General features: G+C 28.7%; 1 protein-coding gene across 1 annotated transcript; it reads right to left on the bottom strand.

The window, feature by feature from the left end:
• Positions 1–4616: 4616 nt before the first annotated feature.
• Positions 4617–16300, bottom strand: LOC139426771 (uncharacterized). The gene is made up of 3 exons (XM_087151590.1): positions 16188–16300; positions 12951–13025; positions 4617–7025 (listed from the first exon to the last, which is right to left on the bottom strand). The coding sequence occupies exons 2-3, from the start codon at positions 13015–13017 to the stop codon at positions 4639–4641; spliced, it is 2454 nt and encodes an 817-aa protein (XP_087007716.1). The 5' UTR covers positions 13018–13025; positions 16188–16300; the 3' UTR covers positions 4617–4638.
• Positions 16301–25924: the final 9624 nt, after the last annotated feature.

The raw sequence follows: 25924 nt of genomic DNA, 5'->3' as shown, positions 1-25924 counted from the left end.
AGGAAGTCATTTTGACTGCTTTTCAATTTAAATTTGAAAAACAATTATGTTTATAATGACACAGCTTCTTAGAATTTTATGACTTTTTGTACAACATATAGAAGCGTTTATTAATCATTGTAGTTACCTCCCCCTCCGTAATTTCCGGTAAAAATATATGTATTACACCTATATTGCCTAAAAGCAGTCATTTTGACTACTTGGGAAAGCCGGAATAGCCTGGTTTATAGGGCACTGGGCACAAGTCCAAGGGGGTCGTGGGTTCGATCTTCGCCGGCCGAAGACTCCCCGTGTCGTAAATGGTGACTGATTTTTGCCCACGCGCCTCGTTCCGCTTGAACGCGCTACAACGTAATAACCGTGAGCTGCACACGTGTCGACTTAGGATAGGCCTGCTTTATGCAGTGATAGTCGTTCTGACACGTTGTTCAGTTGATTTCTTTTGCGCCCTAAATTCATGAAAGAAATGTCGAATAGAAGAGAGTTATTGGAAAAGCTAAAGAACATAGGTGAAGAGTGTTCCGATATCGAATCAGATACAACAAATTGGGAACTATCATCTGAAGATGAATCGGATTATATTCAAAGTGAGACATCTGATGTTGAAGATAGCGATGAAGAGGCGATCACTAACGATGAAAATGAAAGTGTCATCAATGTGTCCAGGAAAAGGTGTAGAGTGCTAAGTAGTTCAGACTCTGATGAAGAAACTGATAACACCTTTCAAGAGACCGAAACAGCTGCCGATGGTACTGTGTGGTTAAAATTTGACGAAGGTGGAATTCCTGGAAGGTTACCATCTACTTGTGTTTTCAAGGGTGTCAAAGGTCCAACAGGCTACGCAAAAAGGAACATTATGGCAGATAATCTTGTCAGTGCATTCTCGTTGATAATAGATAACTATATTATCGAACATATAAAAAATTGCACTGAAGAAGAAGGCCGCCGAATTTTGGGGAACGATTGGACAACAACATTACCGGAAATCCGTGCATTTATTGGGATTTTATATGCTCGTGGAGCCTACGAGGCAAAAAATTTAAAACTGAGTTATTTATGGTCAGCAAAGTGGGGTCCCGAATTTTTTAGAAGAACTATGACCAGAGATAAGTTCAAGCAAATCCTACGATTTATTCGTTTTGACAAAAAAAGCGAAAGAAGTAAACGTCTCCAAACAAATAAATTTGCCTTGGTTTCGGAAATATGGGACAAATTCATTGAAAATAGTCAATCTTGCTATCAACCAGGGCAAAATATAACAGTTGACGAGCAATTATTTCCGACAAAAGCCAGGTGCAAGATTATACAGTATATGCCTAATAAACCCAATAAATTTGGCATCAAATTCTGGCTTGCATCAGATGTTAGTAGCAAGTACGTTTTGAATGGTTTTCCTTACTTGGGGAAAGATGAACAACGACCATCGTCAATGCTTCTCAGTGAGCACGTTGTTCTGAAACTTGTCGAGCCATACACAAGCTGCGGAAGGAATATCACGACCGATAACATTTTCACTAGCATGTCACTCGCGACGAAATTATTGGCCAAAAAAAACAACACTTGTTGGAACTATTAGAGGAAATAAAAGAGAACTATCCAAAGCAGCCAAACAAACGAAGGATAGCATGCCTCGTTTTTCGACTCTCCTATATAAATCACAAAATTGTGTCCTTACAATATATAAAAGCAAACCGAATAAGAGAGTAGCTGTTCTAAGTTCCAGGCATAAATTTGTGAAAATTGACAAAAGTAATAAAAAAATGTTACCGGACTCTATTCAATTTTATAACAAAACAAAATTTGGAGTTGATATGACGGATCAAATGGGCAGAAAATATACAGTAAAATCTAGTTCTCGTAGATGGACCCTCCAAATATTTTTCAATATTTTAGATTTAGCTGCTATAAATGCTTGGATCCTTAACAAGGAAGTGACAGGAATACAAATGCAACGAAAACAGTTCTTGTTTCAATTAGCAGAACAGCTTTCCACCGATTACAGAGCTACAAGACAGAAAAATTCATCAGAACATGGAGACCCACAAAGATCAACTGCAACATCATCAAATACAACATATTCGAACAAACGCAAAATTTGTCAAGTACGACTTTGCCACAAAAACAAAACAAATAATATGTGTGAAAAATGTCAAAAGTATGTTTGCGGATTTCCACTTTCATTTGCTTAAAATGTTCAAATAATGAATAAATTATTTTTTTCCGAGTGAAGTAAGTTTTTTTTTTTTGTAAATACTTATTAATAACTTGCTGTATGACTGTAAATAATATTAAAAATTAATTTTAAGCAAATTTCTTTACATAATAGTTATTCTTTCACAATGCAGTCATTTTGACTGCTTTCGGGCAATATAGGTATATACTAAGTTTCCGTCTTTCTAGTGTTAATACTATCAAACAAGGTCTTCTCGCAATTTTTGATTCTTATAGTATTTTTATAAATCAGTTTACAGTTATTGCTTTATGAATTGTTAGTTAAAAGAATCCTTTTGATTTATGATGCTGCCATCTATTAATAAAAATATTAAGATTATATACAATATTTTGTTTGAGAAGATATTAGAATTACCGTTGTTTTATGCATAGAAAATTGTTGATAATGATTTGTGACGTCAGACAACCAACGTATTTCACCCATATATAATTAATAGGAAGGAGAAAAAAAGGAAACAAACTATTACGCTAATTGCATTAACTTATTATGTAATAAAGAAATTTATACTACCTTAACTTAAATAGAAGTTTGTTTACCTTAATAATTTTTTTTCTATCAAAATTAAAAAATTAATTTACTAATTTATTTTTAATTTAAATAGGGTAAACCAACTAGTGAAGGAACATTTCATATATATTGATTAAAAATAAGAATTTGAAAGTTTTTCTTTAGATTGATTGGCAACAATAGCTTACTGCCAAACAATAGGAAGTCATCTAGCAATGTTTTGTATTACCTGGTCAAATAGACTTCTCTGGAAAAATTTTTGAATTTGCTATTATCTCTGCAACACCTTGTTTCTTTGAAAAAACTATAAGATGAGTGTTTGTATTTATATGTTTGAAGTGGAATTAATTGCATGCAATAGCTTTATTTTTCTCACTGCGAAAAAGAGACTTCAAAATATATTTATTGAAGTTACGTTTTATTTATTTTTAAGCATCATAGCATAATAAAGTACTGAGATAAGGGGGTGTTTATTCACTGGGTCACCAAGCGATGAAAAACCAGTAAAGGAACAAGTGTTCCTTTACTGGTTTTTTTTCTAAGTCAATGAAAATAAAAGATAAACTTTAATTTTCTTGTACCTTTAGTGATGTTCCGCATCAAAAGTATGTTAAAAATACGAAAAACAACTTCTAACCAGTGAGGGAACAGGCATGTTCCTTTACTGAGCGTAGATTTCCCAGTGAATGAACAGTATGTGTTAATATGTTGACACTTTAATTTTCAATTCATGATTACAGAAAAAAGATAACATTTTCCAAGTATTTATATGTTATAATTTCAAGAATAGGCTTGTTTTTAAATATTTGTATGACTTATAAATTCATTAAGAGCATTAAAAAATAACCAAAATTAAGTGTTCCTTTACTGGGTGTTCATTCACTGGTAAGAGCTGTTCCTTCACTTGGTCTTCTTACTACTTGTTATTTGAACCTTCAAAACAATATTATGCAAGTTCTCTACAATTTTTTTTACATAATTTGCAATTAGTAACACATATGTTGACACTGCCATTTAACTAAAATTACGAATTTTGAAATTAATATGATTTTTTACAAGGCAAGCGATGCTTAAGTGTTCCTTCACTGGTTAGTTTACCCTACCAATAATCTGCTCAGATATTCAATTAAATAATTAATAGTATTCAACAAATGTTATTGATTTTGATAAGAATCATCGAATTAAAATGTTGCATTAAAAATTCGACATTTTATTAATTTTAAAAATATGAATTACCCAGTACAATATATTACTACTTTGTATATGTATATATATATATATATATATATATATATATATATATATATATATATATATATATATATATATATATATATATATATATATATATATATATATATATATATATATATATATATATCGGAGCTCATTCTAGGCAGGGTAAACAGGGCGCAGCACCCTGCTGCCCTTTTAGTCAAAAGAATCCACCCTGTTGCCCCTGAAGTAAATTAGTGCCCTGATGTAATAGACTCCATACATTTTCTTTCCTCAACCCTTCTTTACTTTTTCAACCAAACTCTACAATGGATTTCTTAAACCTTTCAACGCTTTTTATTTAGTTTGTCGTTGTTGTCAATACATAGATTTATATGGGAAAGGAAAAATTGCCACCACACCCCCTTATTGCACTTATCTTTGAAAGTTTGCAGTTACTTCCACTATCATTAAATCATAATTATTAATCATTTAAATTATTAAATCATAACTACAGACACTTAAAATGCATGCATGCATTTTAAATAAATTACTAAGATAATTAGCTCATTAACTCGATATATATGTTAATTTATTAATAAAAATTAGTAATTAATATGATTACTTTGCTACTTTTAATAAAATTAAAAATTAAAAAAAATTCTTTTACTAATTGACGTTTTTTAATAGAACGTGTAAGGCCATAGAAAGAAATGAATGACTTTTTGGAATAATAATGCGCCTTTTTTAAACTTTTGCTCCCTGCCCTTTTTTCTGCCTAGAATGAGCTCTGATGTAGTATCTTTCTCAACAACAATCTCCAGTAAATCAAGGAGAGCTGAAATCTCTGGATTCAATTCATCTTGGAAAGAGTGACTAGTCTTTTGCTCCAGAACTAGAGACTTTAATTTTGTGACTGTATTTAGGGTTAGAGGTGACGACCACATTACAATCTCTTTCACGTGATCCCAGTCATCATCTGATTGATTTAAGATTAGAGCCTTTTTAATTCCTTTCTCAGATAGTATAAGTTCATTTTTGTATCGCTTCACTTCATTGATACTATCAAAAGATGCATTTAAAAGTAAGATGGCACTTTCAAAAAAACCTTTACTCAGTGCATATTCTATACAACTACGACAAATAAGTCGAAATTCTGCAATGTTTTCAAGAGAAGACAAGTTGTAGTTTATAAATTTTTGTAACACATCGCCTTCTGTTTTTGATACAATGAACGGCATGTCTATGAATTGCTTGAAAAAATAATTGCCCCTTTTTCGCAAAAAGTCTACTTTAAATTGCTGACATTTTTCTGTCGTCTCAAAATACCAATTCATAAACTGGTCCACAAGCTCATAATTGGACAAAAATATTAATGCCAAATAGAAAACATACGGAAACGATGACATTTCATGATAACTTAATTTTCTAATTGTTTCAATTCGCACAGATTGATAAAGCCATCTCACGAAAGATTCAGCTGCTTGGATGTTACCATAGCATATCCACTCAATGCAAATATGCCAATGGAAATTCATAAAAGGCCACGATACCATCAGTGCATCCTCCTCCCTTTGCTCTATAAGATTGATTTTATAGGGATAACATTCTGGTGGTAAGGTAGATTTTGATAATAACATGTGAAGCGAATTCAGATTGCTTGAGTAAAAAGCACGCTTAAATTCATAACACCCAAACATAAAGCAGATATATAGTTCAATCTCTTCTTCGGAAGCATCATTTAATATCCTAACAACCATGTTCAGATTTTCTAATTCCAGCAAATACTTCAACACTTCGACGCAAAGAATCTCATCTTTCAGAACAAATCGCCTTAGTCTTAAAGGACTGGCACTCCATATTTCTTTAAAAATCATCATTTCATTTCCTCTTTTACTCATGTTAAAACTAATATTCACCATTATACATGAATAAAGGCTTTCTTGAAGATTATCTAATAATTCAAAAATAGTGGACAAGAATATTCTTTGATATGGCCAACTGTCGAACAAAAACACTAATACGCAAGAATGATTCCGAAAAAATTCTGTCATTTGAGTTATACGATTGACATGAGATAATAAGAAACATAAAACATCTAAAGTTTCTGAAGAATACTGATAAGATGAAGGATTTAGAAATCCCATACGTCGAGTAGCTTGCAAAAGCCATTTACTCAAATGATCGTTTTTCTCTTGCACCGACAATTTTTTCCAAAAATATTTTAAGGCAACTATGTTACCTACCCGAATCGAACAAGCAATCATATTTACATCAATACTAAGCTTATCATCGTATATATTTTCGTGATCTATGAGCCTAGTTAGAAAACTCCCTAAATTATTTTCGAGGACACATGTCCAATATATTATCAAATCATCATTGTATATATCTGTTATCCGAAAATGAATATACGTTCCTCTAAATCGAGCGATTCTAAGTTCTTCTGGAATTTTCTCCCAGAAAATTGAAGCATATTCCCCTAAACAGTGAGAGCAGGCTATCTCATACAAATCGCAAATATCTAAGCTTTCTAAGCTTCCATTATCCAATAGTTCCGTAAGGGATTTCACTATGTCAACTGTCCCCTCAACTGTCCAATAAATTGTACCTCGCTTCATGTAATACTCACAGAGATTTATTTCCCATTCTGTCCATGTACAGTAACTACGAAACGCTTTCAACAACTGCAACAAAATGGGTCGAACGACGTATGAGATTTCGGACTTCAAGGATGAGGGCAAAGGGCTATCGAACAATTTCCCTAATATTCTTTCCTTTAACTCTGCTATACCTCCGATATCGCAAAAGATATAAGACGCCAGATCATTCCTGATATAAGACGTCAGTTCATTCCTGATATCAGACGTCAGTTCATTACTGATATAAGACGCCAGTTCATTCCTTATATCAGACGCCGTACATAGCCCAATTGCAATCGACACGATTGCAATACGCTGCAGGGAAGGAGGTTCAGAAAAAATGTTTATGAAGTCAGCTCTTTCATTCGATTCTGTTTTTGAAGTTTTGTGTGTCCAGCTTTCAGATCTCTTTTCTTTACAGACTCCATCTGTAAAATACAATTTTTAACTTTAGTTTTAAATTAAAGATTCGAATGAAAACAGTTCAAAGAACATAATGCATACGTAATTTACCACGAACCTAAGTCATTCATTTAATCTACATGTTATTAGTTAATTAGAAATAAAGTATTGTTTATAATACTTTGCCCAGAAAGCATGTTACCTTACGACAACGTTGTGCCAGAATTTTCTTATCATTGTCACGAAAAGGTTTGCAGTAAAAACCTTTTTTCAATGTAGCAAAAATATTGCCATTTCCACCCTTTTATCCTAAAAGGAAAACTATAAATGATTTTTAAAGGTTTTTTAAAAAAATATTGTTTCTTAGGTTAAAAAATAAGCAAATGGCAACCCTTATTTTTTCTTTTCCAATGAGCTCTGCACGAGTGCGCACACATGAGCACACCTAGTGCGTTCTCCAGAAGTGGTATCCACTCTTTCAGGACCTCCACAATGGGTGAGATACCATTGGCCATGTTAATTTGGACGTCTAGTTTCTGCCACACTAGATGGCAGCACCGAGACTTTTATTTGGATGCTAAAGTGCACTAGGAATTTAATTTTGCCGGAAATGCCAAGAGCCAATAAGGCACTCCAGGGATCTTTTACATGCCGTATAATCATACGACATGACCGCTGAGGATTTTCTGCATCCCGAAAATCCAGTGTCTGGGCCTAGGATCGAACCCGCAGACTTGGGCTCAGAAGGTCGACGACAAACCAACTGCGCCACCCAGCTACTTTTTTCTCATTTTTGTTTGTTGTCATGTTAAGGTCAGCAGAAATATAAAGCTGAAACCTTTTTCCTACGAAACGAAATAAGGCAAATATTAACCTTTCCAGCGAAAATATTAATAAATAATTAGAAAATATTTTGCAAAAAACTTCATTTAAGGGAAAGCAAATAAACGAGCAGAGTAACCATGTTTTTGGATTGTTTTCTAAGGTCTGCGAACGTACATTGCGGAAACCTTCTTTCAAAGCTTTCTCGTAGTCACGGTTTAGATTTAAAAAGTTGGGAAAACATTTCTGTTGAATATGAATCATATCTAGTCAACGGCTTTACCGTCTTCCTGTACTAACGAAAAATACTTTAGCAGTTTTCGAGTTTTGCCTTTTTAAGGAAATGTGGACACAACAAATACTAGTTAAAGTTAATTTTTCGAAACTTTTCATTCGAATAATCTCATTAAAAAATGAATAAAAGTTTTTAAAAAATTCAATTTAATCTTCAATATTTTTTTAGAAATTTGAATTTTTTTTTCTTTCAAATTTGGCTTTAGGGGTCCTATGCGTAGCGGTTCCTTTAAAATGTGTGGCCTCTTCTCGTTCATTTTACCTTATTGCAGACCTAATTATGATATAGCAATAAAATATCCGCACCAAGAGAATTTTATTTAAAATATTCGATGCAAAAAATTCGCCCAACAGTTCCTTGTGAAGAAGATTTTTACGAAGATTTTTTTAATAGTTTTGTTTCAAAAAATTCAGTTACAATTTTTTTCCAGTAGCATGAAGAAATTTTCTGGTCATCAGTGATCTTCTATAACAGGGGTTTCCAACTTACATGAGGCCGGGGGCCACAATTCAAAACACAAATCAAATGGCGGGCCGCAACTTTATCAAAATTTTATGTAGGACTCTTTCATGTTTGAAGGAACATTAAATAATACTGTCAGATTTTTACCAAGTTGTACAAAACAAAAGTATTGAATTACAAATTAAAATAAGAAGTAGATTTTTAAAAATATTTAATTGTTATTAATAATATTTCTAAAAATATTAAATAAATAATAAAAATTCGGGCTACAATAACTTTAATGTGCACCTATGTATTAAACAATTAACGTGCAACAGATATCTATTTGTTAAGATATAAAACTTTAAAAAGGTTGGTATTAAAACTTACATAATAGCACACAAAATGTTCAATGAGAAAATTGAGGTTTGTCTGCTGCAACCACCAGAGAATAGATATTATATTTTAAATTTAAAATTTACAAATGTGCGTGTAAATATTTTCGTCCTAAATGAGTGGTTTCAAAAAGTTAAATCGGAGAATTTCTTCGAGAAAATTTCTGATACGCACATGCTAAATTATATTCACAAAATACAAAAAAATGAAATAAAAAAGAGAAACATACACGATTATTTTTGTATTTGAATAAATATTTTCTTGGGTGCAAAACCTGAGAAATAAACTTTTTTGCACCGTTAGTATTTTAAATTTTACAGAAGCGAAGAATTTAGGTTTTTATTAACGAGAAAAGTATTTTAAACCCATACAGATTTTTTACGAAAATAGTCTGCAAAAAATGACAACTGATATATTTTAGTTCGCGGGCCACAAAGAAGGGCTTCGCGGGCCGCCAGTTGGAAACCCCTGTTCTATAATAATACAGGATTTTTGCTTGTTTGTTTGTTTTTACAGTGTAATTTCAATTCCACTGATGTAAATTTTTCCATTTTATTTTATAGAGAAACGAGAGCCGGAATAACCTCAGTTGCTGAATGTACTGAATAGGACCTGAATGTTTAACAACTTCTTTTTTTATTTTTGTTTTGACATACTTTTTATTTTTATATTGATGCACAATTTTTTTATTTGATACAACAATTATTTATGGAATAAATATTTGCTTAAAAATCTATTTATTGCTATTGTATTTTCTACATTTGAAATCCAATTGTTTTTGACAAATTTTTAGCCTAATTGAGCTACAAAATATAAAAACTGTTTTTTATTTTCTATAGACAAAATATTAAGAAATGTCCCATTTATCTAAACAAAAGAAAAAGTGCTTTTCCATAATATCAAAGAAAACAATATTGATGCCAGTTGTTAGCACTATGAATTAAATGTTTAATTTTTGTTTTATCCTGTTATATGCTTAAAAATTAAGGTAATTTTTCTGTGTGTCCAATTTATTGATTCAAAATATAAGCGTTGCAAAGAAAAATTTTCAAATGTTTTCAACATTCTCATTTTGTTGAACAAAAATTTTAACTATTTTGGCATATAAATCTTAATTTTTATCATTTTTAATGACTTCCTGGTAACTATCAATTTTAATAGGAAATTAAAATTAAATTCAGTAAGAAAGAAGTGAGTTTAAATGTAAAAACTTTATTGAAGTTATACTTCTTATGCAACTTCCAACAAGGTTGCGTTAAACGTTTAACGCTACATTTTTATTGGCCGGGAAATCACATGGTAAGATCCAGTTTTCCCTCATTCATTTCCATATTGTTTTGGTTCTCACTAGCATAAAAATAATAAAAGTATTGTTTTTCTATAAATATTTTTTTAGTTTGTTTTGATACACATATAATTTAATATGGTAGTATTTTTTATTTTCAAATTTAGTGGATAACAATTGTAAAAAATGAGTGAAAACAATCCTACGGACAATGCGACGGATTTAAGGTTATGTCAAGGTACGTCTCTTGTGAATATCAATTGATTGTTAGGTTTTCTCTTCTGAAATTACATTATGACGCATACATTATTAATACAAATACATTTTCCAGGGCTAGACGATGAGGCAAGCACAAGCACTTCCACTGGTTGAAGAGGTCCACGAGGGAAAAATGCACAACATTAGAGAGCACGGAAGCGAGCGGAGCAGGAAAAAGAGTCATTGAATAGAACTAGTGATCCTTCTGCGACTGCTGATTCTTCTATTATTAATGTCGCAGGTTGCGAAGTTTAACTTCTTCCGCGCGGAGGGACTCCACGCACTATTTTTTTAATAAACTTCACGAACAAAGAAATTTCTAATACACAAGGAAATATGCAAAGATTTTTTTTTTAGCTCAAAAAAGAAATATTTGAAATTTTCACTTTTTTCTTAGTGGTTAATTTCTTACTATAACAGGAAAAAATCAAATATTAACACTTCTCTGTACTGTCTGTTTTGAATTATTATTAAGTTGCGATAAATTTAGATGCATTAAAAAGAAACCTTTTATTTATTTTTTATTTTTTAAGCTTTGTTTCTAATTTTTGGTAGGCTAAAAAAGTAATTAAAAAAGACCATTTTAAGGTTTAATATTCATAAAATCTCTCATAATTCACTAAATATCTATGTCCTAAGGGGAAAAATATATTGAACTTAATCCCGACTGAATGTTGAATGTATACATATATAATGCTTATGTATTTTTGGCAGCATATCAAAGCAAATATTTCATTTATTTTAAGAATATTACTTCATGAATATTATTTTAACAAAAAGAGAGAGAAAACAAAGAAAATCTTTCTCAATAATATTTAAAATTAAAAAAAAAAAAAAAAAAGGCCTGTTTTACAATGTTTGTTTAAAATAGTACATACTTCGCTTACAAAATATCCGTAAAAAATGTTTTTTTTATACTTGTAATGTGTTTTTAATCTTACTTTTTAATAAATACGTCGAGGCATTCCTTACATTATTTCCAAAAATAGACGAAAAAACAGGTACTTAATTTTTAATTGCTATAAACCATATATAATAAGGAATCTATGTCTTTTAAAATATTTACTGAATACAATATGAAGAAAAAGAGTGTTTTAACTCTCTTTTTCTAACAATCGTGAATACACAACTACTTTCATGTCAGAATTCAAAGTAATTAGGATCAAATTTAAAAGGTAAAAAGCTAAAGAAGTAAAAAAAGTCAAATTTATGTTCTAACTTTATTTGATCAAGCATCGTAAAAAAAAAATATAAAATATTTAAGTTTAACAAAGAACCAAAAATATTTAAATATATATTAAATTTAAAATGTACAATTAGCAATATTAAAATATATACCAAACTAGTACAAGTAAGTATGAAATCTATAATCCAAGTACCCAATTAATAATAATTTTATCTACAAATAGGCTTTAGCTAGAAAAAAGTAACTACGTCTTTAAAACTATTTGTGCAACATTTTTACATTTTATATATAGCTTCGATAAAAACTCATATCGACCATTAAATTAAAATAAATGCGACAATCTTGTAAGTAGAAATAAGTACTCTTCGTTATAAAATATAATTGGAGAGACTGAAGAATCATATTGAGTAACATTAGAATGGTCATTTTTTAAGGAGGAAAAAAAAAAGACTGAATTAACAAAAAATATAAATAATTAGATAGGTTGCAACATTTTGTCAATAAAAATTTTAAGTGTATGCAGCATTAGATTGCTTAAACAAAGATTTTTTTTAAGCCAAAATGCTTAAAGTATTTTTCTTTCTTTTTTTTAAATAAAAGTATTTATATATGCAATAAAAAGAAATATTTTTGTATTAATCGGGAAAAATACTTTTTATTTAACTATGCCAAACTGAAAAAAATACTAAATTTCCTAAATTTGAGCTTAATAGCGAATATAAATCAGTATTACTGTTTTGGGATGTTAATCTGCATCATTATTCGAAAAGGGAGAAATCACTTTTATATTGGTGGCAAGAAGGAAATCACTTTTATATTGGTGGCAAGAAGGAAATCACTTTTATATGCATTACTTAAATAACACTTTTAGATGTTGAATATTTACTAGCATCTGAAGTGGATTGTAAAGCAGAATGTAAACAGATTAAAAATATTTCGTTATTTCTTTTGCATCATATTAGTTGAGTTATAAAATAAAAGTGAAAACATTTTGAATTGTTTATTAGAAACATCGATTAATAGTTGGAAGGGAAAAGGTCTCAATGAAATACTCATAAATTATTTAATTACCATTAATATTTGTCTTTGAGTATCACTTGACCTTATTTTTTTTTAATATAAACAACAACAAAAAAAAACAGATTTTTTTTTTGCTTAAAAGAAGTGTTTTGAACCATTGAGTATATGACATATCTCCCTAAAAATTAAAAAAATGTATAGTTCAAATATCAAAGAAATAAGCAAGTATAAGTTACCAAAATACTTACCAATGCGAATGGCTACCTCTGAAAAACTGCCTCCAAACTCTGCCCCCAAAGTAGCATAATCGCTCATGTTTTGTCCTAAATGAAGTTTTAACATTAGTTAATAAAAAAAATCAACAGGCTAGAACATTAGATAAATTAAAAATAGAAGGAAATAAAAAAGAAAACATAATTCAAAAACTAGGAAAATTAACCCCAAAAAATACGAAAATTTATAAGTGCCAGATGAAACTAAAAATCAATCATTTTAATCAAGAAATTTAACCAATTTAAAATATAAAAACTAGCCATTAAAAAAATAATGAAAAATATTTAATGTCTTAAGAACAAAGAATAAGCAAAGTGAAAATAGCTCAATTTTAAGTATTAAGAATTTAATTTATATAAATACACATTTTGAGAATTATACAGCGTATGAATTATATAAATTTGCTTTGTTTTTTTCCAAAAATTACTACACAGTTCTAGCTACAAGTTTTCACTTAGAATTTCAAACCTTGAGCATTGTTAAATTTCTCAGAAAAGTTTTATTTTAACCTGTCTGTTTCATTCCTAATTTAACCAATTCTTATAATATTGATGTGCTTTCCTCTCTTTCCTCTTGGACTTACATTTTTTTATTTTTTGTTTGGATACATTTTATAATTATCCATTTTATAATTATCCAAATTATCCAATATACATTTTACAATGTATATTGGATACACTTTTATAAGGATACATTTTATTACTATTCTTTTTCTCTTAGTTTTGTGCCTGATAATTTACCGATAAGTTCGATTTTAGCTAGAAAAAAGTAACTATGATTTGAAAACTATTTGTGCATCATTTTTCCATTTTAAATATAGCTTTGATAGAAACTCATATCGACCATTAAATTAAAATAGATGTGACAATCTTGTAACTAGAAATAAGCACTCTTCGTTATAAAACATAATTGGAGAGGCTGAAGAATTATATTGAGTAGCATTAGAATGATTAAAATAAAATTTATTAGAACACTGAAGATGTGAAAATGATTCAAATTCCACATGGATAGGGGAAAGACCATTGAGAGGAAAAAATGAATCAATTTAAGATCGCTATCTTAAATCAGTGTTGGGGTTTTGGACGTCCTAAACTGGTTTTGGACAGGACACGTGGGTTTTACTGTCTTAAACTGAGTAAAACTGTCCTAAACTGGGTTAAACTAAAGTGTCCAAAACCTTGAACTTTGGTAAAAAGTAAAACTTGTATAGGTGTAACCATTGTACACATAATAATTACATGTATCAATAAATATTTGATATTTTTTATACAATTTACTGTAACTTATTAAAAGAAAATAATATAATAGGAAAAGGTTAATAATTTTTGAAGCTCCACAATTCATTGAACAACAAAAGTGAATACCTAATCCTTTAAATATAAATATGCTTTTAATACTGATAAATAATATTTTTGCATAAGGATAAATATGGCAATATTAAAAAATAATAATTTTTCTTAATAAAAATACTAAATTTGTTCAAAAATTAACCTTTTATTTTTCACAATACTTTTTTAAAAAAATTTTATAATTTCTGCATCACAGGATGATAAAGACATCTATTTAAAAAAAATGTTTTTTAAATATAAATATATTAGTTTAAATTGAAAATACAAAATAACTGAAAAATGTATTACCAGTTTTGAAGGGCATAGCATCAGTTTCAGTTACTGACAATGGTGATGTATCAGAATTGAACATGAATGAAATAAAAGTATTCTTGAATAGTACTATAGATAAATAAACCTGTTTATGACGAACCAGGCACTTAGTCCCTAATATTTTAACCTGTATGGCAAGGCCAAACTTCAGTTATGTACTATTGAATGAGAGGACCAATTGAACTTGATTACTAATTAATCTTCCTTTGCTTAAATTGAAGAGTCAAACAATATTAATAAAACTTTATACTTTTAAAAACAAATATTCTCTGGTATATTTAATTATCAATAAGTTATTAGTTCTATGTTTATTTTACCTCATAAATATTGTTCAGATAAAATTGTGACATAATTTGAGTAAAAGGGTTTTGGACAGGACGGTTTAAACCAGGGTTTAAACCGTGGATTAATCCGTTCTGTCCTAAACCTTGCCAACCCTGTCTTAAATGTTTTAAACCTTTAAATAAAAACCACATGAGTTATCACAATCATAATTTTAATAGTTCTAAATCTTAAATCAAAAAAAAAAAAAAAAATATATCATATGATTGAGGTGTTACCACATGGATTAAAAGAAATAACCGCTATTCTCAGTTAATAGCAAAGTCAATAGTAGTAATAATAAAGTTAATAGTTTATAGTAAAAATGTATTACAATAATTTTAAAAACATGTCAGATTTGCGGAATAAAATTTATTACAACACTAAAGATGTGAAAGTGATTAAAATCCCACATGGATAAAGGAAAGAACACTGAGAGGAAAAAATAAGTTAATTTAAGATCACCATCTTAATAGTTTGAAACCTTAAAATAAAAACCACATGGGCTATATCACAATCATAATTTTAATAGTTTTAAATTTTATATAAAAAAATATATATCATATGATTAAGTTGTTACCACATGGATTAAAGGAAATATCCAAGAAAGATCACTAAGAGGGGAAAAAATAAGTTAATTTAAGATCACTATCTTAATAGTTTAAAACCTTAAAATAAAATGCACATGGGCTATATCACAATCATAATTTTAATAGTTCTAAATTTTAAATAAAAAAATATATATCATATGATTAAGTTATTACCACATGGATTAAAGGAAATATCCACGAAAGATCACTGAGAGGGGAAAAAATGAGTTAATTTAAGATCACTATCTTAATAGTTTAAAACATTAAAATAAAAACCACATGGGCTATATCACAATCATAATTTTAATAGTTTTAAATTTTAAATAAAATAATATATATATAATATGATTAAGTTGTTGCCATATGGATTAAAAGAAATGGATTAAAAGTAATATCCACGGAAGAACACTGAGAGGAAAAGAATGAGATAGTTTAAGATCACTATCTTAATGCAATAAAATTAACAGTACTGTAACAGTACCTGTTGTAAAACCACAAGTTTAAATTATTAATAAAGTTTTTAGATTATTAATTGTTTTTAAATAAAAATCTGATCAACTTAATTTCATTTTCTAGATTGAATAATTAAATTGAATATTAAATAATAATGAAATCTAATATTTATAAAATTTGCACTTACCAATATTTATAAACACGTGCAGCAGAAATGGAGAAAACAACTTTTGTAGCTATCTCACACGAAATAAATGAATGAATAAAGTATTCATAGTACTATGGGGGAGGATAGATGCACCAATGCGAAAATCACACCTATGCGCATGCGCCATACAAAACTGGTTTGGTTTATCAACAATTGCAAGAAGCCCTCAGTACTGTATTACAAGGTACTCTGTCAGGATTTAACACGGGCATGCGCATGTTATAGTTTATATTTCATCCATCAAAACTCATTTTTCTTGTTTGACAGTCTTTAATAGGACTTGTGTAGGTCATTTTACTGGTTCAAAGGTCATTCAATGCTTCTTCTGGTCTACCTTTCAAAAGGGTGTGGATTTCGGTCATAGTCAACAAGAGTTGACTAACTTTTTTTTTTTTTTTTTAGTACTAACTTTAGTACACCACCATAATAATGACTGAATATAGATGATGGTTAAAAAAATATTTTATACTGAATTTATATGGCTAATGAATGCTAACAGAATATATCAGAATGACAAATAAATTAAGGGGGGGGGGGAGGTATATTCAGAATTTGCAATTCAAGCAGGTGCTCTCTCAATGTCCTAAAGAGAATTCTCTATCTTTAGCTAGATTTCTAAGAAAATTTCAATACAATCCTAATTCTACAAAAAACAATTTATTTACGGCATCATTTATTTTGCAAAAGCAAAATTTTTTACTTCATGTTTTAGAAAGTTAGTTTTAAATTGAGAACAAAATCCATACATTAAATTTAATAAGAAACCGAAGTTTACTAACTAAAGATTTTAACTTATACATGTTAGAATATTTATTTTTTAATACCAATATTTATGGCGGTGGCTTACAGGACTAGCTTAAAAAATATGCCTTTAAAAAAAATTGCATTAAGTTATACAGACTTCTAATTAATAATTTACCAGAAAGCAATAAAGTTATTGTTGAAATAAATAAAAAAATAAAAATTGCACCAAAACAATTAATTAATAATTTGCCAGAAAGCAACAAAGTTAATGCTGAAATAAGAAAATAATAAAAATTGCATCAATACAATTAATTAATAATTAACCAGAAAGCAACAAAGTTAATGTTGAAATTAAAAAAATAATAAAAACTGCATCAAGACAATTAATTAATAATTGACCAGAACGCAATAAAGTTAATGCTGAAATAATGATGTAGCTAAATGTTTTAAACATTATCAAGAGCCAAAGTGATGTGATTTCATTGTAAACCCAGTTTTAACACTTATTAGTTACATTAATAACAAATAAATAATTAATAAAAACAAATTAACACATAAAATAATAATTAATGTAAATATTATTAAATGTATATATTTTTAATAATTTTTCGTCTTCTATTGAAAAAATATTTAAAAAAATTCCTGATTTATTTTATAGGTTCCATGTACTTGCAGCTTATATGCGCAATGAATAAAACTTATTATATTTTTATATTTCTTCATTTTCTTAATTGTTTTCTCTAATCTCCCTTTTCTTTTATTCCCTTTATTATGTTATATATATATGCAGTGTTTTTATGATCAGTAACATTTAGTTTTTCAAACTGATCTCGAAAAATAACTAAAAAAAATGAGTATGTCTTGTAATTTCTTGAGTTTATTTCGTTTATAAAATCATAAATTTCTCCTTCTGTTAATGAAAATGAATATCTTTTGAAAAATAACTCGTAATTTGATACCTGTATCGAAAAAATGAAAAAAAGTTTCCTTTAAATCGATAACAATTAACTTTTATAATTAAAGTATAACTTCTTGTTTCTAGATTATTTTACACAATGGAGTATAAAAATTGCGTTAAAATGTAGCCTTTTTAACTATCTTATTTTTAATAACGATAACTTTATTTCTTAAAAAAAATAAAAAAATAAAAACTATAAAGCTATTTTAAGAACATTAAATTAAAGCAAAAAACTGTCTCAGTTAAAGTTCAACCTATGGCGGTACTCTTTTTACCGAGACATTATTACCACCGATATATTTTTCCACAAGCATCTTTTCTTATATGAAATACTATGTAATATACTGAGTGTTATAAAATGAAGACTATATAAATATTATAACTAAACATAAAAACTAATTAAATATCGAATGTTAACCTTGAAAGTAAGAGATAACAGGGAGTAGAAACGTACAGTGAGTACTGCCAGGCGCTTTCTACTAAGGCACTGATAACATTCACTTTTGTACTTCAAATTACAGAGGAGAAATGGTAGATATTTCATCTTCATATTGACATTGAAATGACAATGATGTATTCAAATGAAAGGATGCAGGGGCGCCAGGTTCAGAGCTCATGGGAGGTCGCTCCCAAAGGTTTGAACTAATCCAGAAAATTTGCTTGGCCGTACGGCATATTTACGAAAATTCATTTTATTTTATTTTATTTCAAACCTCACGAAAGACATTATCAAATGTTAAACCTTTATTTGGCATTTTTCTGATGAAAAAAAGAGAGAATGCATATGTATCAGGTATCCATTTCTCGATTCTTGCATCTTTTTGAACAAATCTATTGGCCAAAGGTTTGAACTAATCCAGAAAATTTGCTTGGCCGTACGGCATATTTACGAAAATTCATTTTATTTTATTTTATTTCAAACCTCACGAAAGACATTATCAAATGTTAAACCTTTATTTGGCATTTTTCTGATGAAAAAAAGAGAGAATGCATATGTATCAGGTATCCATTTCTCGATTCTTGCATCTTTTTGAACAAATCTATTGGCCCTTTTGTTATTGGAAAGCCCATTAGTTAATCATTTGCATGGAGTTCCTATTCCCCAATAAAAAGTAGCCAGTTACATCAGAAATTAAGAGAAACTAATGAAAGTCCCTGGGAAAATTATTAGTCGCACTATAAGATTCTATGACAGCTTTACTGTTGTTACGCTTGTTTGTGCTTGTGTATCAATTGGTTAACCATCTAATGCAATGCGTTAAAAATAAATACAAATAGGAAGTATATTAAAAATTTCTTGAATAAAACCCACTACATGTATGTTTAAATATAAAGGTGTTGCCGATAAACTCGTGCAAAACATGTAAGTATTAAAAGTGGGTCTAATCATTTGGTCAAATTATTATAATATACTAATATAATACCAGATATAACAAACATTCTGTATTTATATAATGTATCGTCGAATTTATCCAATCGTCGAATTTATATTGAATTTCGTCAAATTCAACCAAGTGATACATGAAGGTAAACAGGGGCAAAGTCTCGTAAAGACAATAAAGCTGTATAGTATCACCTGATAATTAAGATTTTACATGGAATGTTATAGTGCATCTAATAATTTGGCCACCAGGGACTGTATTTTACACAAATTTATTACGTTTTCTAAGCTCAAAACCACTACGGAAAACACAACAAATTTTCAATGATTTAATTTAACAATATTTTTTCATTCATAGAAGATACTTAAAATTCAATATAAAGTTAAATATTATTATGAAATTATATATTAATATTTCCCAATTTGTAAATTTTAACGTATATAGTTCAAATTAAGAGAGAAAAGAGGATAATATTTTAAATCTTAAATGAAATAAAATAAACATTCAGGTAGAAGAATGCCATATTTGCACGAAATTATGTAAAAATTGCAGAATGCAGGGTATTCTATAAAGAACACCTTTAACATACAATTTCAGATTCCTTATTAAAGATGAAGCAAACTAGTATTTTAATAGTGCAAGTATTTCAAAAAAACTTTAATTTTTCAAATTGGTGCGTTTTATTGTTACGCTCGGAAAGAGCAAAGAATGAATTAAAACCATCCAACGACAGTTTATTTTTCTTGTGCGAAAGCTTTTGTGTTTCATTAGTAACACTAGAATTCTATCTTAACCTAAAATGATTTTAATCCCTCTTTTTATTTTACTGACCTCACTGTGTTATGTGTTTTTTTTTTTTTTTTTGAAGTGATACTTCTTATGCGACTTCCAACAAGGTTGCAATAAACGTTTAACGCTACATTTTTATTGGTCGGGAAATCACGTGGTAGGATCCAGTTTTCCCTTTATCATTTCCATATTGTTTTGGATCTCACTAGCATAAAAATAATAAAAGTCATAAGAGTATTGTTTTTCTATCAATAATTTTTTAGTTTGTTTTGATACACATATAATTTAATAGGGTAGTATTTTTTATTTTCAAATTTAGTGGATAACAATTGTAAAAAATGAGTGAAAACAATTCCACGGACAATGCGACGGATTTATAAGGTTATGTCAAGGAACGTCTCTTGTGAATATCAATTGATTGCTTCTCTTCTGAAATTACATTATGACGCATTCACATATCACATACATTATTAATACAAATACATTTTCCAGGGCGGGCGAGACGATGAGGCAACCACAAGCACTTCCACTGGTTCAAGAGGTCGACGAGGGAAAAATGCACAATATTACCGTGATTACAGAGCACGGAAGCGAGCGGAGCAGGAAAAAGAGTTGTTGAATAGAACTAGTGATCCTTCTACGACTGTTGATTCTTCTACAATTAACGTCGCAGGTTGCGAAGTTTAACTTCTTCCGCGCGGAGGGACTCCACGCACTATTTTTTTTTTTTTTTTTTTTAGATCCACATCACATACTCTTCAAAATCGTTATTTCATTGCCGTTGGATCGGTTAATGCCGCTGTGATCCGAGATAGACTATTTCCCACGCATGTACTGAGGTAACCTTATGAGTTTATTTGAGAATGACAGTTGAAATTAAATGAGTTAAAAGTTAATTTTAACGTAATATAGTGCTGCCATCTAGTTATAGAAAGCTATAGATAAATTGCTTGTCGCAAACGTCAAAATGCAATCATGAACATTTGCAACTATTTTAATAAAGTATTTCTTTGCATACGTATTTTACTTAAATATCTGAGTTCATTTTTTAAAAATCAATGTCAATCATATTTATTTTTAATATATTTTGAATAATAATGATTATTGTTCTTAATCACAATAATAATTATCATTTTGTACTAAAAGCAGTTCTTTTAAATGGTTAGCTTGAAAAAAGAAACTGTTTGCAATTTGTGTATACATAAGTTACTCATTGTTAAGAAATAAATTTTTCTTTTATTTTGAGTTTGAAGATTTTTTATCATTAACATTTTTTGTTTTTATTAAAATAAAATTTTTTAAAACTATTAAAGAAAACAGTATTAAATTACTTCCTATTAAGTACGTAATCGAACTATTATGTATCAAACAAGGTCTTCTCGCAATTTTTAATTCTTATAGTATTTTTAAAAATCAGTTTTACAGTTATATTGCTTTAAAAATTGTTAGTTAAAAGAATCCTTTTGATTTATGATGCTGCCATCTATTAATAGAAATATTAAGATTATATACAGTATTTTAAAATTTATAAGAGAATTGGGGTTTGAGAAGATATTAGAATTACCGTAGTTTTATGCATAGAAAATTGTTGATAAAGATTTGTGACGTTATACAACTAATGTACTTCACCCACATATAATTAATAGGAGGAAATAAAAAAGGAAATAAACTATAACGCTAATTGCATTAACTTATTATGTAATAAAGAAATTTATGCTACCTTAACTTAAATAGAAGTTTGTTTACCTTAATCTTTTTTTTTCTATCTGAAATAAAAAAATTATTTTACTAATTTATTTATTTTTAATTTAAATATAAAACTTTATTTCAGATATTTATTTACGTTTCGAAGTTCTCGAAATAAGATTCGTTTGCAATCACATAAATTATTAATGCAATTATTTACAGTTTTTTTTTATTTTTATATAGAGTTGTCTATAATGTGCTTTTTGGGGAAAATATACAAGCTTCAAAAGTTAAAAATATAGTAGCAGTGTTTAATCACGCTTTACTAAATCAAGTGTAATTTTCGAAGCAAAAAATCTTTACATTAACCAAACTGACTTAAAGATTTTGTTACCAGGCATATTGACACCTCGTTCAAAAATTTAAACTACTCCAATAGCGATTTGAATAAGTTGAATATAATTTCAGTTCGAATTAGTTGTTCAGTTATTTGAATCTCTGTTTCATCTCGTTGCAAACTAAATAAATCTTAATTAAAATCACTGCTATCGATATTCGTATGCAATTCCATTTTTGATGGAAGCTCAGTTAAAACGTGCATTCAATTATTTGAATTATTCAGTTTTCTGTTTTCTATTCAGTTAACTATTGAGAGAAACTTTCACAAATTTATAGCTAAAACATTGGATTAGTTGAATTCAATTATTAATTGTGATATTTGATTTTGATCTTTAGCAATAATTTATATTTTAATAATTTTGATTTTATTATTATAGATTGATTTAAATACGTTGCTAAACTCTATTTTTGGATTTATGGACAAAGTTGAAATTTATAAGAGATTTCCGTAAACTTTAATGTACTAAGTTCAAAAAGTAATTGATCTATTTCATAATTTGATACTTTCAATTGATGTCATCACAGGTAAATCGTGGCATTTGTCGATGCAGAAGGCAATTAGGTTCGATACACTAGCGTGAAGTCAATTACAGGAATTCAATTAAATCCGATTTAAATCACATGGTTAGCATACTCACAGCACTTCTCGAGTTGCAACTATCCAATTCATAAGATAATTTTTTGAACATAAATTGAATGGAACATTTTGAGTTTCATTTACTGGCATGTTTAAGCTATGAATATCTATCATGTATGGCAACGTTACTTTAAAAAAGTAACGAGTAAAAGTACAAGTATATTTTAAAAAATTAACGAGTAAAAGTACAAGTATATTTTAAAAAAGTAACGAGTAAAAAGTAGAAAGTTCTTATTTTAAAAAGTAACGAGCAAAAAGTACAAGTACTAAACAAAAAAAGTAACGATTTAAAAGTACATTTCTAGGAAAGCGAAAATTCAAAGTAACCTAAAATTTTATTGAATAATATTCTTATGTTCTTTAATGTTTTTGCAAAATTGTTGTTATTTATTTAATTATTTTTAATTTTGAAAATTATGGATATTAATTTATTATTAAATTCGGAAGAATATTATAATATAATTTTATAATATAATCGCCTAATATAATTTTAAAATCAAATGTAATTTCAATATCAAACTTTTTATAGATTTACACTAAAAAGAAATTTTATCTATTGATTTTAATTTTTAGTTTATTATTTTTATTTATTTAAATTACCATTGATTTAAAATTGTTTTACTCTTTAGAAACGCGTTTTAAAAGCACAAACATAAAGCAAACACGGGGTTTCAGATAGCTTTGTGATTTTTGAGCTAGTAAAAAATAATTGAATGTGCGGTATGAGTTGAAACAGAAGGTATTTAAACACGAAGATACCTGTGAATGCATATATATTGCACATTAATTTTATAAATTAAAAAAACATAAGCATTTCGTTAAAAAAAATTTTTAGAAAGTTTAACGAGTTTTAGAAAAAAGTAACGATTTCATTCGATATTTCCGTTACAAATACTTGTACTTTTTCCCTAAAAAAGTAACGAAAGTACAAGTAAAAGTACTAAATTTAAAAAGTAACGAAGTACAAGTAAAAGTACGTACTTTTTACTTGTACCGGCGGTACAAGTAACAAAAGTAAAAGTACTGCCATATATGATATCTATACACATGTTGAATTTCAGAGAGTTGCAGTTTAATTATACTGCTAAACGCATAAGTGATTCTTGTCAATTTAAATTGTTCTTATTAATTTAATTGTTTTCTTAAGTAAATATTTTTTTATAGACAACAAACTAGTTTTTTTTTTATTTAATTTTGAGTCTATATGCTCTGTTGTATTTCAAATTTATATTACAAAAGATAGCTGTTAGACGTCCAAGGTCCTGTGTTCGAGTTTTATTTTTTTTTTTATTTACCGGTTTATTTATTTTAGACAAGAAAACGTAAATTTTCCATTCAGAAAATTCGATTAAATCCTCTTATAGAAACAATATTACACATCCGTTTTCATTTCTTTTTAAAAAATTACCATAATTAAATAGAAATAAATTATTATGCCACGATTTAATTTAGTTTCAATTTTAAACTTTTTGCCCAAGAGTCTGCACTCAACCCCTGATCGATATTAAAAGTCTGATGGTTCAAAAGTTTTGGAAATATCCAGCGTTTTTAAGATATTCAATAAGGTTTCTATCTGTATAGCCTCCAATTAAAGTCGATAATTCAGGATATTCACGATTAAAGTGTTGTCATCTCTTAACTTTTAAATTAGAACACTGGATCAAGTTGTGCTTTATGGTTAGTGGTTCTCCGCAACTAGTGTAAATAGTCGCTGGTTCGTTAACTGAAAGGTGTCCGTATTTTAATGTTGTTTGGCCAATACGCAATCTGTTTATAAGAGTTGGAGTTATTAAGAGTTTCAAAAGGCACTTAAAGGTTTTATTTCATGAAATTTATTGTTTATCTCCGCATTTCAATCTGTTTGCCAATGGGTATATAAAGTATTTGTTCTAACTGCTTTTACGCCATGACGCGAAATAGGTTTGTTAGAAAGATTATTAGTGGTTTTTGCTGTTAAATCGGCATATTTCATTCCCAGAGATTCTAAAATGAGCAGGTATCCAGGAAAACAGTATTTTAAAGCCTTCCTCATAAAGATTCAACAATAACTTTAGTATATAGATTGTGAGAGAATGCATTTCAATATTTGAATTTCGTAAAGCTTCCAGATAGCTGTTAGAATCTGAATAAGTTATCGATTTTTGGGCGAAATATATATCATGACATTCAGATGTAAACACAAAACTATTAGATATAAGTTTCTCTGAATAGGTTTCATTGTTTGAAAATATCACAGCTGCAACATGGTCATTTATTTTAGAGCCGTCTGTGAACAAAGGTTTAAAATCTTTATACAAAGCTCTATGAGTAAAATATACTATTTCAAAAGCTGCAGGAGGTATTATTACCTTTTTAGTCTGGTGCCTAAAAATATCGATGATATGCAATGGTAACTGTTTAATGTATGATCTGCCAAAGTGAAAGAGGTGGAGATAATGGTACGACATTAAAATCTTCAATTCTTAGTTTTGATAAAAGTTGTTTTACTGTCAATCCAAAAGCTCAGTCGTCATATCAAGCGACAATTTTTAGCGAATAAGATGCAATTTTAAGAACTGCTAAGACTTTTTAAAAGTTAACCATGGTTGTTAGGTAAATATGTTTTCTTCTTCTTAAGCACGCGCCCTCTATGCTAACAACGAAACTGTCACAAATCGTCAACATTAAAAAATAAATTATTAAATTTATTTTGTGAATATTGAAAACCGTTTGCGATCTAACTTTTTACTATATTCAGCGTACACTAACGATTCCTGTTGACCAAGAGAAAATTGAGGTCGCTATAGAGATAATGTATAAATGTGAGGGAAACATTTAATGCTGGACTAATTTTGTTAAAACCATGCTATGCGTTAAAGAAAGAATTCTGTAAAACGAATTATCAAAACGATTCATTTAGTAGAACAGTATCAACTGATTCGAGACAATGTAAAACGATATTTGTGGCACTCGAATTATATCGTTGACCTATCCAGAGCAATAACTGTTAGAATCAGTCCCAAGATGGTTTTCAATTATTTTTGTCCTAGTGTAACTCAGTAAAAACTGGTACCTTCTTTTTAAACTAGGTTGTCACAATGCTATGATATTTTCATATTTTCTGAAGACAAAATCACAATAA

This window comes from Parasteatoda tepidariorum, chromosome 9 (assembly GCF_982258835.1).
Source record: "Parasteatoda tepidariorum strain Cologne lab strain chromosome 9, Ptep-v5.0, whole genome shotgun sequence".
NCBI lineage: Eukaryota > Metazoa > Arthropoda > Arachnida > Araneae > Theridiidae > Parasteatoda > Parasteatoda tepidariorum.
Note: the sequence above shows the minus strand (reverse complement) of the source record. Positions and strands in the feature narration are given on the sequence as shown.

Coding starts and splice junctions, on each gene's coding strand:
- LOC139426771 (XM_087151590.1), bottom strand. CDS start 13,017: ATGAGCGATTATGCTACTTTGGGGGCAGAGTTTGGAGGCAGTTTTTCA. Junction 7,026..12,950: donor AGAGGTAGCCATTCGCATTG/GTAAGTATTTTG, acceptor TGTATTTTACAG/ATGGAGTCTGTAAAGAAAAG.